This window comes from Macrotis lagotis, chromosome X (genome assembly GCF_037893015.1).
Source record: "Macrotis lagotis isolate mMagLag1 chromosome X, bilby.v1.9.chrom.fasta, whole genome shotgun sequence".
Taxonomy (NCBI): Eukaryota; Metazoa; Chordata; class Mammalia; order Peramelemorphia; family Peramelidae; genus Macrotis; species Macrotis lagotis.
Genome location: NC_133666.1, coordinates 218083345 through 218096865, shown reverse-complemented (window position 1 = coordinate 218096865; position 13521 = coordinate 218083345). Strand labels below are relative to the sequence as shown.

The 13521-nt window shown below is 35.8% G+C and overlaps 1 protein-coding gene across 6 annotated transcripts in view; it reads left to right on the top strand.

Annotated features, from left to right (window-relative positions):
* RHOBTB3 (Rho related BTB domain containing 3) overlaps positions 1-13521 on the top strand; it is a 124467-nt gene that overhangs the window by 65010 nt on the left and 45936 nt on the right. For 3 of the 6 annotated variants that reach the window (XM_074202352.1, XM_074202353.1, XM_074202351.1), the window contains exons 10-11: positions 448-614; positions 3003-3099. In XM_074202352.1, the coding sequence (XP_074058453.1) occupies positions 448-614; positions 3003-3099 (264 nt within the window). Of the gene's footprint in view, positions 1-447; positions 615-3002; positions 3100-13322; positions 13380-13521 lie in introns of those variants that run through there. The other 3 variants (XM_074202354.1, XM_074202355.1, XM_074202356.1) reach the window with 3 other exon arrangements.

Here is a 13521-nt window from a genome sequence, read left to right as displayed (position 1 = left end):
AACTGGAACAAAAATAGTTTTCCATATAGTAAAGGGCTGAGAGCAGTTATCAGGAAGATTTATTTGACAGTAAGGTATGTTAAAATAACCTTGGAGTAGGTTAGGATGAGCAAGGAAGGAATCTTTTCAGGATATATTTAAAAACAGATTCTCTCTCCTTTATTTTAAGCTCACTCTTGCCTAAAGATAGGCAAATAAATTTAAGAATGTTCTTCACAGTTCCTGACTTGATGATTTTGAAAAGCACATGTATGTGATTGCATATGTATAACCTATATCAGATTGCTTACTATCTTGAGGAGGAGAGAAGGAGGAAATTTGGAAATCAAAATCTTTCCAAAAAAAATGAATGTTAAAAATTGTCTATAATTAGAAAGGATAAAATATTTTTAATTTTTTGAAAACATGGTATTGATTTTTTCTCCTGGTTTTCCTCTTTTTTATCAGCTAGTATTCTGCAAGCTATGTCTCTCTTGATCTGTGCTGAAATGTACCAAGTATCTCGACTTCAGCATATCTGTGAGCTTTACATCATTACGCAATTACAGAGTATGCCCAGTAGGGAATTGGCATCGACAAGCCTCAGTGTTGTGGGTCTACTTAAAAAGGCTAAGGTAATTCAGTGATTTTACCCCTGTTTTCCTAACTTGTCATTGGTTATTCTGATAATCACATTGTTTTTATTTTGTGAATATTTCTTTTCTCTAGGGAAGAAATTATAATTTGCTTCAGGAAAGTTGAGCCTAATATTTAGTGTTTGGGAAGTAATTTTTATTGCAATATTCTTTTGGGATCATTGTATTTATGGGATCATCATAATGACTAGCATATACATCTATGCATTAAAAAAATCTCCACTTGTGTCTCCTTTTTCTAGAGATTAAGTATTCTTTAGAGAGTAGAACCTTTTCTTGTAGATTGAAATGCTGATCTTGCCTTTTGCATATATAGGTCTTAATATTATTTACATAGAAGAGGAAGTTTGGAAGTATGTTTGATTTGGTATATGAACACTCTATGATTACTGTTGATTGGCTATGATCTTTGACTTCATTAGATAAGGGTCATGAGTAGTACTGAACTCATGGGTTTTTTCCCATGGTTCCCCTTTTGCCAGGTTCCCCTTTTCACAAATTGCCACATTTTCATAAGTGACTTGGGAGAAAAGAATTCAAAATAAGACTAAATTATTTCTAAAGTTGTTTCGCCTCTTGGGGCGGCTAGGTGGCGTAGTGGATAAAGCACCGGCCCTGGAGTCAGGAGTACCTGGGTTCAAATCCGGTCTCAGACATTTAATAATTACCTAGCTGTGTGGCCTTGGGCAAGCCACTTAACCCCGTTTGCCTTGCAAAAACCTAAAAAATAAATAAATAAACTTGTTTCAACTCTAACATTTGATGATTCTACATGGGATAAAAATAAAGAAGGAATATGAACATTATTTGATTTTTAAAGTACTTCTAAGCTCTTTTGATGTTTTTTCCAAGATTTGAGATTGTAAGACATGACTAATTTAGTTTCATGCTTTGGCATTGATAATTTATTATTTATTGAATGCCTATGATCCTGGAAGATGTACAGAATAATTCCTGTTTTCCAATAGACTGTTATTGTCTTTATTGATTAATTAGGATGAACTAGGGAAGGAAAGACTGTTGAGACTACTATGTTGGCAGCACCATGATGATTTCTATCATGTTATTCCAATTACCTTCTCTTCTCCATTTAGAACACATTTGAATTGTTCCTAAAATAATGAGACTTTGTTCTGGAAATCTCCTTTCAAATCACAGAACACACTTCTAATCTAGAAGCAGGTGTGTTGCTGTGACATTTCTCTAAATTAAAGTTTACTCTTTATGTAATAGTTAATTCTTCCCTATGATATGACCACAGTACTGCTTTCCTCCTCAATTCCCTATTTTCATATTCTTATTTCATTTTTTTCATAGTTACGATAGGAATCCTGAACTTGTTACCAGGTTCCCCAAGGGATTTTTCCCCTCCCTTTTCTCCTCATGATGTTGCCTCTGATAAACAGGTAGTGGTATACCTGATGATTTTCCTGGACATGTTCAAAGGTTTAACTTAGAAGTCCAAACCAGTTCTCCTGGACTCTGGGCTCCTGCTGCAATACCCTGCTAATCACAGGGAATGTTTGCAAGTCTCATCTTAGAACTCTGCCTATAATCACCTTTTTAAGCTCTTGCCATAGCTATTGCATTCTAGTTGTGCATTTCTTCCTTGCTTTTATTTGCTTGCCATGAAAAAGGGGATTTTGTTATTTTCATCTCTTGATATCCTGCTTTTGCCTCCATTCTACTGATACTATACTAGCCTAAACAGGCTATCACTATCAATTTTAGAAAATTCCTAGAGCAGAAAATGAGACCGTATATTTATTATTTGTTTCATAAGGTATTGGGTTTTACAAATGTAAGCTACAGCTAGATAAGTTGCAAGCAGAGTATTTTTTTATTCAAAGAAACATTTTTACATTTCATAGTTTTTTCATTTCCCTTTTTGGTTTTGACATTTAAAACTTTTAATTTAATTCTAATTGAATTTGATTGAAGATAACATTTAAATTCTTATACTAGAATGCAGAATAGTGGTACACATTCAATTGGCAAAGAATTATTTTATCTATTCTGTAACATGTGAGAGTCTTAGAAATAGTTTTGACTTTAGGATCAGTTGCTTCATGCTAAAGGTGCTGAAGACTCTGTGTCCATGAAATGTTATCATTTTGTTATCAATATAGAGAGGGATTCCATTTCCAGGAAAAAACAAATATACTTGCTGTTATATCAGGTCAGTTCTTTGTCAAGACTGAGTTGAATCTGATCCCTAGCACTCCTTGATTGTACATCCAGAACATCATGTCCTGAGACACATTAAATTTCTTTGTAGGATGCAGCATAATTTTCTTATATTTTCCCTCATCCTAATAACATTGGTTATCATCATATACAATGTTTTAATTCCCTTTTTTCTTGCAGTTTCACAACTCTGATTGCCTTTCAACCTGGCTCCTTCATTTTATTGCCACTAACTACCTCATCTTCAGCCAAAAGCCAGATTTTCAAGATCTTTCAGGTAGTTTGCCAATTCCTATTTTAAAAATAAAACTTTATAATGAAATCACAGTATATATGGATTCAAAATGTATAATTATTTTTATGAGAATAACAGTGAAAATTGCTTTTAAAATGTGGATTAAACATGTTGCATTGAGGTAAGCAGTTCAACCTGTGCTAAGCAAACAGGCTTCAAGCCTGCTCAAAGCATTTGAGATAGACAGCATTTTCCATTGAGATTCATTGAAATATTTTACTTTTTTTTCCCCTGAAGTGGAAGGAGAAATATGACCACTTAGGGTTGGGAGATCCTGTTTTGCTTGTATTTGTTTTGATATATTCTCAGAGAGAAAGAAAATTTGGGTTTTGGGCTGTGCTGAGAAATGCTTATGAAGTAAACTTATATACCCATACATTTATGTATATATGTGGATACATATATATGTGTATACACATACATCTATAAATAGAGAGAAACTTAAGTGATTATATAGAAACTAAGTTGTTTAGAAAAAATATATGTGAGAAAAATTTTCATTGCTTCAAGGCAAAGACTATTACAAGAAAGAGAAAAAATTATATGCATGAGATTTATCAAAGCAAAAGAGAATGAGTTTGAGCATAAAAAATGAAGGTAACTGCATAGGGAAGCTAGGTAATGCAGTCTATAGAGTGCCTAGAAGACCTGAGTTCAAATCCAACTTCAGATACTTACTAGCAGTGTGATCCTGGGCAACTTCTACAGATGTGTTTGCCTCAGTTTCCTCATCTGTAAAATGAACTGGAAAGGGAAATGGCAAACCACTCCTATCTTTGCCAAGAGAACCCCAAGTGGAGTAAGAAAGAGTTGAACATGATTGAAGTGCCTAAACCAAAACATAGAAAGCGAATAAAATAACTATCAGAGTGAACCATATATATGTATTAGTTCTTTTTTTATGTACATGTCTGAAATAGAACTCTTTCTCTTTCTGACCATACCCACACCTCTAGTTAAGCTCTCTTATTTCTGTAGAAGGTACCACCATTCTTCTATTCCTTCAAGTTTTAACTTTGGCTCCTTATCCCTCCATCACCCCACATACCTAATCAATTGTAGACTCTTGCCCTTCCTAACCCCATCGCATTTCTGGAAATCAACTCCTAATGTCTACTCATACAGCTATCACCTAAGGGGAGACCCTCATAGCCTGAACTTAAAAGGGTGGGGAACCTTTTTTATGCTAAGAGCCATTTGGGTATTTATACAAAAAAAATTATCAACTGAAAAATAAGCTTGCTGTATTTGGTCAAATATTTAAATAATTCACCCCTTAAAAGCTCCTAGATTTATTGAATTCTGAGTCCTGCCTTCAGTTGCCATGGCAGAGCCAGACCAAATGATTTCAAGGGTCTTATATGGCTTGCAAGCTGGACATTGGGCTGCCTACCACAATTCTGACCCATTCCAATGCATTCCCCACACAACTGCCAAAGCTTACATCTGACTACTAGCTCAGTAAATTCCAGGAGCTCCCTCAGATAAAATATAAACTCTGACTTTTAAAGTCTTAGCAATCTAGCCTCCACCTACCTTACATCTTCATTATATATTACTCCACTTCCTGTACTCTAGAGTGTCTAGCTAAACTGGTTTTCTCTCTGTTACTCACCAAGTATCCTCCATTTCTTGTGTCAGAGCCTTTGCCCTGGACATCTCCCAGGCTTGATGTACCCCCTTCTCACCTCAGCCACACTGATTCTCTCTCTCTTCCTTCAAGGCACAGCTCAAGCACCATCTTCTCCATGAAGCCTTCTACTGCCTCCCTTTCTTGTCTTTATTTAATTATCTTGTACTTATTTTTATAATTTTTTTTGTATATTCTTATATAAATACATGTTGTCTCCACCAGTAGAATGTATATTCTTGTAGAGTAGAGCATATTTCATTTTTGGGAGCTTTTATATCCATAGCACATACTATGATAAATATGATATTGTAGGTATTTAATGTTTGTTAAGTGATGATTAATTCTCAGCACAATGCAGTATTTTTGAGAAAAGAAAAAAAATTAATCAAATCCACAAATATTTATTGAAAACCTTTTCTGTGCAGGAAAAAAAGACTACTTAAATATAGCCTGCTCCCATCTCCCCAAAGGTAAGGGATACTTCCATTAGCTATCTGAGAAAAAAAGAAATGGTCTGGCTCCAGAAGACAAATGAACAAAACAATTTATTGAAATAGGTACAAACCCCCCAATTTTAGCTTATATCCTTAACTAGACCACACTTGATCCCTTGGTGTCTTCGATCCTTCATTTGTAACATAAAAATAAAAACTTTACAAAGATGCTTTCCATAGGATTTTGAAACCCTTGAAAAATATTATAATACTAGATAACATTTATATAGCATTTACTGTGGATCAGGTACTGCATGAAGCACTTTACTACATATATGATTTCATTTGATCCTCACAACAAACTGAAAGGTAGTTGCTGCTATTATCCCCATTTTACAGTTGAGGAACTGAGGCAAACTGAAATTATGACTCACCCTAGGACAGACAGTGTCAGAGACTGGATTTGAACTCAGGACTTCTATGCTCTGATCTTTATTCACTGTGCCACCTAGCTGCCTCTACATTTGAGGAATTCTTCCTTTTTATAATTTTATTCATTTTCTTTATTATAAGTTGACCAAATACAAACACAAAAATTGCAAGAAAATCCAAAGAAAATGTGTGTTTGTATGTGTGTGTGTGTGTGTGTGTGTGTGTGTGTGTGTGTGTGTTTTCTCATTCTAGTTTTTCATACTGATTCTATAACTCTACGCTTCAACCATCTCTTCCTTGCCACCCTCCTTGCTGCCTTAGAGAAACATTCACCCTGACTCCCCTCTCTGCCTCCTGACCTGTGGCTTCCAATTTATATTCCCCAGTGATTAGCATAATACTTGGCAAGAAGTCAGTGTGCGGTGAAGACTTTTTCATTCATTTAGTTCAGTAATTCATGATAACATGTTTTGTTTCTATGAGATCCGTTATTTAAGCACTTAGCAGTTGTGTTTCTACACTATTCATGGCACAGTAGGATCAGGCACAAATTAGGTCTATTTTGTGTCCTTCCTAGTTGACTGAAAACATAAGAGTATCTTGGGCTGTCCCTAAGGTGATCTCATTTGTGAGGCATGTGGAGTGCACTGGAAAGAGCATATGACAGAATCAAGAGAATCAGTCAAAAAGTATAGTTAAATAGTAATATAACAGGGAATGTTGCTGCTGTTTATATAAAGAGGACAGTAATGGAGGTACACCTACAGGATTATAGGCACAGGTCATCAGGTCCTATATTATTTAGAATCTCTTCCTCTTCTGTATTTGGTCATGCTTCTTATTTGGGGTTGGATACATATGTGTTTGTGTGTGTGTGTGTGTGTGTGTGTGTGCGTATACATATATGTGTGTGTGTGTGTGTGTGTGTATATATATTATATATATATATAATCAGCGAAATTCTGTTGCATTAGATCTTTTATAGCACTGGAGGAAGAAAATCTGCTAAAGAATAATTTTACATCCTATAAAAAGATATTTTCTTTTTTCTTTCAAACATTCTAAACCATTACAAATGGATGATTAAAGTGGAATCTACATTTATCAAATATTTTCCCCTACCTCCCTTTTTTATCAGAGCTGTAAGGATTTCATTTTTCTTCCTTTTAATAGGGCTACCAATATCTACATGCCACACTTTTTTGTTGTTGAGTTTTTTCAGTCATGTCCAACTTTTCATGACCCCATTTGTGGATTTCTTGGCAAAGAGAAGGGAGTGACTTGCTTTTTCCTTCTTCAGCCCATTTTGCATATAAGGAAACTAAGGCAGAGTTAAGTGACTTGTGAAGGGTCATCCAGTTAGGAAGTGTCTGAGATCAATTTGAATTCACAAAGAAGAGTCTTCCTGACTCTGGGCTCTGCAACTCTATCCACTAATCCATGTAGCTGCCCATTCCAGACTTTATTGTTCTCTTCAGGCATCATAAGTTTGCATAATGGGTGTTGGCAAAAAGAATATTCCATGGCTTCTTAAATAAATATTCTATGACCTGGCATCTCTATCAGATAAAAACAGGTGGCATGAAGCATGAGTGTTCAAGATTAATAGAATCATGTATCCTGTGTCACAAATCCTGTGACTATTCCTGGGAAGAAAATAAACCAGAATACTGGAGTGAGTTTTTGCCATTTCCTTCTCCATCTCACTTTACAGATGAGGAAACTGAGGTAACCAGGGTTAAGTGACTTGTCTAGGGTCACAGAGTTGGGTAATATCTGAGGCCAATTTAGAAGTCCCAAAGAAAAGTCTTCCTGACACTATCCCCTTGAGCCACCTAGCTGCAAAAGACCATAAGAACACAAATTGAAAGTCCTTCATGTTGACTTGATATCAGAAATAGGAAAATGTTCATGTCATGGTAGTTTCAGCCTAATTGCCCCAAAATGAAACTGACTGCCCTTCCCCTTTAAGAGTTCCAGGGGAAACTGAGAAATTAGGGGGTATCTCTCTTTAATGTTATCAGTACATACCCTCATTCCAGCACCCCATTTCCAGCTAAATAACTAATCAGACTTTATTTTGTATTTAGTTCTTTTTTCTTTTTGATAAATAACTGTTGTGAGATTCAAGAAGACCTAGGTTCAATTTTCTTATTTTTTTAATTAAATATTTTATTTATTTATTTTTCCAACTAAATTCAATGGTAATTGTCTTCTACTTAGACTTAGGAATAGCACATACTACTATTTAACTATATTTCAACTCTCCCTGGAATCCTTCACCAGGACCTTATCTGATGATGGCCCTGGTGTCCATACACGTCAATGAACCTGCTGAGGTTTGAATCCAGATCACCAGCCTATCTGGGTATCTCCTGTTTTCATTTATTCTACATAGTTGCCTAATCACAGAATATTTTATCTAAAAGCTATTTTTCTTTTCAACACACATTGTCAGTGCTTTGAGAACATTAAACCTTGATTTGTAGAGAATGTTCAATACAAATAACTATCAAAAAATGAAAAAAAATACATTTTCATATGTAAATTCCAATTCAATACTTCATTTGTTGCTTAGTCAATTAGTTGTGTTGACTCTGTGACTCCATTTGGAATTTTCTTCTTAAAATCACTGGAGTACTTTGCTTTTCTTTCTCCAGCACATTTTACAGATAAGGAAACTGAAGCAATAGGGTTAAGTAATTTGCCCAGAGTCACACATGGTCAAATTTGAACTCAGTTCTTCCTTACTCAAGACCCAGCATTCTATCCACTACACTGCCTAGCTGTAAAATGTTCAGAAGAAAAGATAGATTCCTTTACATAGGACTTATAGGGCTTGAGCCTCAGTTTGTTCTACAGCTAGTCCAACAATGGTCATGGTGGTTGGCTGATAACCTCCCTATTTATTCTTGCATAGATTGAATTTCTCCTTCCTCCCTCAGCTCCTTTACTTTAAAAAAACTATTTTCTTTTTCCTTTCAAACTAGCCTGGCAAAACAGCAATGGAAAGGGGAAATGACCTAAGCCCAAACTCCCACACCAACCTCAATTCATCCCAGCCTCCCTAACCAAAGATGCTAACTCATTTGTCAAGAAAGATCCAGGACTGAGTCTCTTTCTTTGCTCTATGAGTTTTTTTATATTGAATCCATCATTTTCTTTTATTTATCCTGGGTTACCTTGGCCCCCAGCCAAGAAATGCCTTGGTTATTGTAAAGCTGCTCACTAGTAGAACTCTAAGACAATAGCAACTGATTAACTATTTGAATATATTTAATGTTCAAATATAAATTTGTCTCTACTAAGAAGCATAAGCGGTTATAGCAGAAGAGGTGGTCTGAACAATATGGAAGCTGGTGACCTGCAGGCTTGTAGTTGAATCTCCTTCACTGTCTTTTTTTTTTTTTTTAAAAGGATTCCCGGACTGCTTTATTTCAAAAGAATTTTTTTAGAAAGATTTTATTTATTTTGAATTTTACAATTTTCCCCCCTAGTCTTGCTTCCCTCCTTCCACCCCCCCCCCCACAGAAGGCAGTCTGTTAGTCTTTACATTGTTTCCATGGTATGTATTGATCTAAATTGAATGTGATGAGAGAGAAATCATATCCTTAAGGAAGAAACATAAAGTATAAGAGCAAAATAATAAAAGAATTTTTAAAACATGATGACAAGGGGTGGCTAGGTTACACAGTGGATAGAGCACTGGCCCTGGAGTCAGGAGTAACTGAGTTCAAATCTGGCCTCAGACACTTAATAATTACCTAGCTGTGTGGCCTTGGGCAAGCCACTTAACCCCATTGCCTTGCAAAAACCTAAAAAAAAAAAAACATGATGAGAAGATCAGTTAGTAGATAAAATAACTGTTCTGAGATTCAAGAAGACCTAGGTACAATTTTCTTATTTTTTTAATTAAATATTTTATTTATTTATTTTTCCAACTACATTGAATAGTAATTGTCTTCTACTTAGAATTAGCAACAGCAACAGCAACTATTTAACTATATTTCAGCTGTCCCTGGAGTTCTTCACCAGGACCTTATCTGATGATGATGGCTCTGGTGTCCATACATGTCAATGAACCCACAGAGGTTTGAATCCAGATCATAGGATTTAATACTGGAAGGAACCTCTACTCCAACCTTGTCCTTTATGAAATGATGAAATTGAGTTGTTACACAGCAGTGACATGACCTGCCTATTCTACTGTAAATATTTGAGCTATGACTTGAACCTAAGTCTCCTGATTTCCCTGTCACATGCTCTTTCCTCTGTACTCTACATGCCTTACAAATGAGATCATTTTAGGGAAATAAGAACACCACAGTATATTTATGATTTCAGTCATCTTGGAGGGGACAGAAAACAGACCCCCTTTGGACTTAATTGATAACCCAGTTCTCATAGATCTGTTATTTATTTAGACCAGAGGTGTCAAACTCAAATAGAAACAACCCTGTAGGTATCATATTAGAAAACCACAAATTAACATTATGTTGTGTTGTATTTTTATTTATTTTGTTAAGCATTTCTCAATTTTAATCTGGTTTGGGCCAACAGACTGGGAATTTGAAATCTTTAAAGTAGACCATGTCTCTTACAGGAACAAAAGATATACTATTATGAATTTGTGAATTGAATGGATGAAAAAATTGCATATTTACTGTGTACTAAACACTGTTTTAATTGCTAAGAATACAAATTGACCTCCTTTGAACAGGAGGCTGAGATATGTGTTGGTGGTGGTGGGTGGGGATCCAGGGCAGAAGTTTCTCCAAGGTAGCAGGGAGGTTGGCAAGGAAGAGATGACTGGAAAGTAGGGAGTCACTGGATCAAGGTAAAAAAAACAGGAATAAGGAAAAATAAGCAAGTATAAAACAGTGTTATTTTCTTGGGGCATGTTAAAAATACAACTTTTCAAAAAAAAATTTTTTAAACGTTTTCTGTCCTTGATGCATCTCCAAAATAAAAAAAAATGAAGCTGACCCACATTCAAATCTCACCACTGGCACTTACTAGTTATATGATCATGGGGAAGTTATTTAGCCTTTTGGAGTGGGAGCATGGTACAGTAGAAAGGGTCTTGGCTTTGGAGCAAGGATCCAGATTGCAATTCCAGTTTGGTGACCTTTGTTATATACCTTAGATCTCTGATCCTCTATAAAGTGAAGGGGGTGGGGGTTGATCTAGATGGTCTTTAGAATCTCTCTTATCTCTAAATTTGTGAACTTCTATCTAAGATTATGGACTACTGATAAACACTCCCATCCCAGTGAAATCTGTGGGGTCCAAAATTGTCCAATCTGTAAGAAAAGCACCGAGGCAGAACTCCAATTTCACTTTATTAAAGGATCAGTGCTCACTCTTATGAAATGGACATCAAATCTACCTTACAATCTCTTTTTCCCAGGGCCTCACTTTAGTAGAATTTAATACCTAAACATGGAAAAGAGGCATGGTAAAATCCAAAATCTCCTTGGTGGATAGACCCTGTTTTTGACCCTCCAGGAGGGCCAGAAATGATGCATCAGCATGGGTGATCACAGGATGGGCAAGGTGCTATGGTCATTTCCACTCACTAAGTGGTTAAAAGATGGTCTCCTATTCATATTGGGCAAGAGATGGTTAATGGGAGTACAAAAACAGGTTGGGGGGCTTTCATTAGGACATCCTTCCTATGCTGGGTTTGGTCATCAGCATTCTTATGGTTAGGCAAGTGAACTATAATTTGTAATTAAATCACAGCTCTGGGGCCTAGTATACAGAATTTATAATTACTACCCCCAATGAAATCTTATAAAATCGATGAATATGAATTGGGATAAAATAGGAATCTAAATTAATTCTTTGTCACAGTTCCAAGGCCCTCACTATTGTCATATTCCCTGTAATATTAATGTTATTGGTGCCTAAGCAGAAGAAAATTCTTCTAGGTAAATAGCTGCATTTTTTTAGCTTATATTCTATAACTCTTATTTTCACTGAGATCTCCATAAGGAAGTAGGAGCAAGTAGTTAATGTGTATCTCTAATTTATATGTATCTATAGATTACCAAATTATCTCTTAGAAGTGTAAATAGAGGGGTGGCTAGGTGTTGCAGTGGATAGAGCACCCACCCTGAAGTCAAGAGTACCTAAATTCAAATCCCACCTCAGACACTTAATAATAATTACCTAGCTGTGTGGCCTTGGGCAAGCCACTTAACCCCATTGCCTGGCAAAAACTTAAAAAAAGGATAAATAGAGCTTTGATCTTGGAAGCAGGAAGTAGTGAATTTGAGTGGAATCCTGCCTCAGACATTAATAGCTGTGTGATTCTGGGTAAGTCACTTAATCTCTCGAAGCCTCAGTTTCCCTATCTGGAAAATGGAGTTAATAATAACACTTCACAAGGTTGTACAGCAAAAATGAAGAAACATATAAAGCATTTTCCAACCCTTAAAGTAATTTATATATACTCATCATTAATTTGAATTAAATGTTGGAATAAAAATTAGTCCATTTTAGAAATCAGTAGTGTATACTTAAATATTTATTATGAATGATATTTTAAACATAAAGCATACTTTAAATTATGTATACTTAAGTTCATAAATTGCAAATTAAACTTTGTTCTTTCTAAAAGAAATCTTCTTGAGCTAAAGGAAGCACTTATTGCTGTAACAGAGAAGTTTGGATTTAGAATATATATGCATTGTGTAATAGTGGCACAAAGAATGATTTCCAGCATAAATTTCTGAGTTTTGTATCTTAGGGTAGAAGTTGAATGACCCCTCAGGAACTACTATCTGTGGGAGGTTGGCTTAAAGTAACAGCTAAGATCTCTTAAAACTCTGAAGATGCTTTGATTCTTTCCTCCTGCTTCAGGATTTAGAACACAAAAGTTGAACTTCAGCTCTGGTACACGTGAACAATGACTTTCAATTTGATTCTATTTTTTTTAGGTTTTGGCAAGGCAATGGGGTTAAGTGGCTTGCCCAAGGTCACACAGCTAGGTAATTACTAAGTGTCTGAGGCCAGGATGCGAACTCTCAGGTACTCTTAACTCCAGGGCCGGTACTCTAACCACTGTACCACCTAGCTGCCCCTTGGTTCTATTTTTTAATGTGGCCTTGTAACTCTTAGCTAAATTTATACCTAGGCATTGACTCCACCATGACTCTTGATAGCCAAGTCAGTATTCTGACCTATTAATCTTATGGAATCTGGACTGTGGTGAAGTCTTTCATCATAGGTCCTTGTAGGCATAGTTTTGTTTTTAGAAATGTCAGGTTTGGAGGTGCATTTTTTTTTATTTTTAATAAAATATTGTTTGAATTCTTAAAGGCAAATGGAAAAGCAGTGAATCACCATCCCTTTCAACTTCTTCATTCCAAGAACCCTTTAGACTACCTGAATTTCCCCTTTTCCTATCTTCCCCTTCCTCCATTTTCATTTCCCTCTAATCTTCTTTGCCCCCAAGATGGTCTGGCATGGTGGAAAGAGCACTGGTTCTAGAGCAGAATTCAAATTCTGCCATGGATGCTCTCTATCTGTGTGACCTAGAGTATATTAGTGATTTTTCCTGTGCCTCATTTCTGTCGTGTTAAATAATAACTAGAATTTTAGTAGTGCTTTAAGGTTTGCAAAGTGATTTACAAATATCTCATTTGATTCATATAACAAGTCTAAAAGATAGGTCTGTTATTATTTACATTTTTTTATAGATGAGGAAACTTGGACAAACAGAGGTTAAATAATTTGTTCAGAATCCTGGACAAGAAGTAAGTGTCTGAAGTGGTGTTGTTAGCTCTTCCTATCTCTAGTACTCTATCTACCCCACTGCCCATAAATGAGGCAAAAAATGGCATTAGGTTAGATGGCCTCTGGATTCTCAAGGCTCTATATCTCTATATAGATACCCAA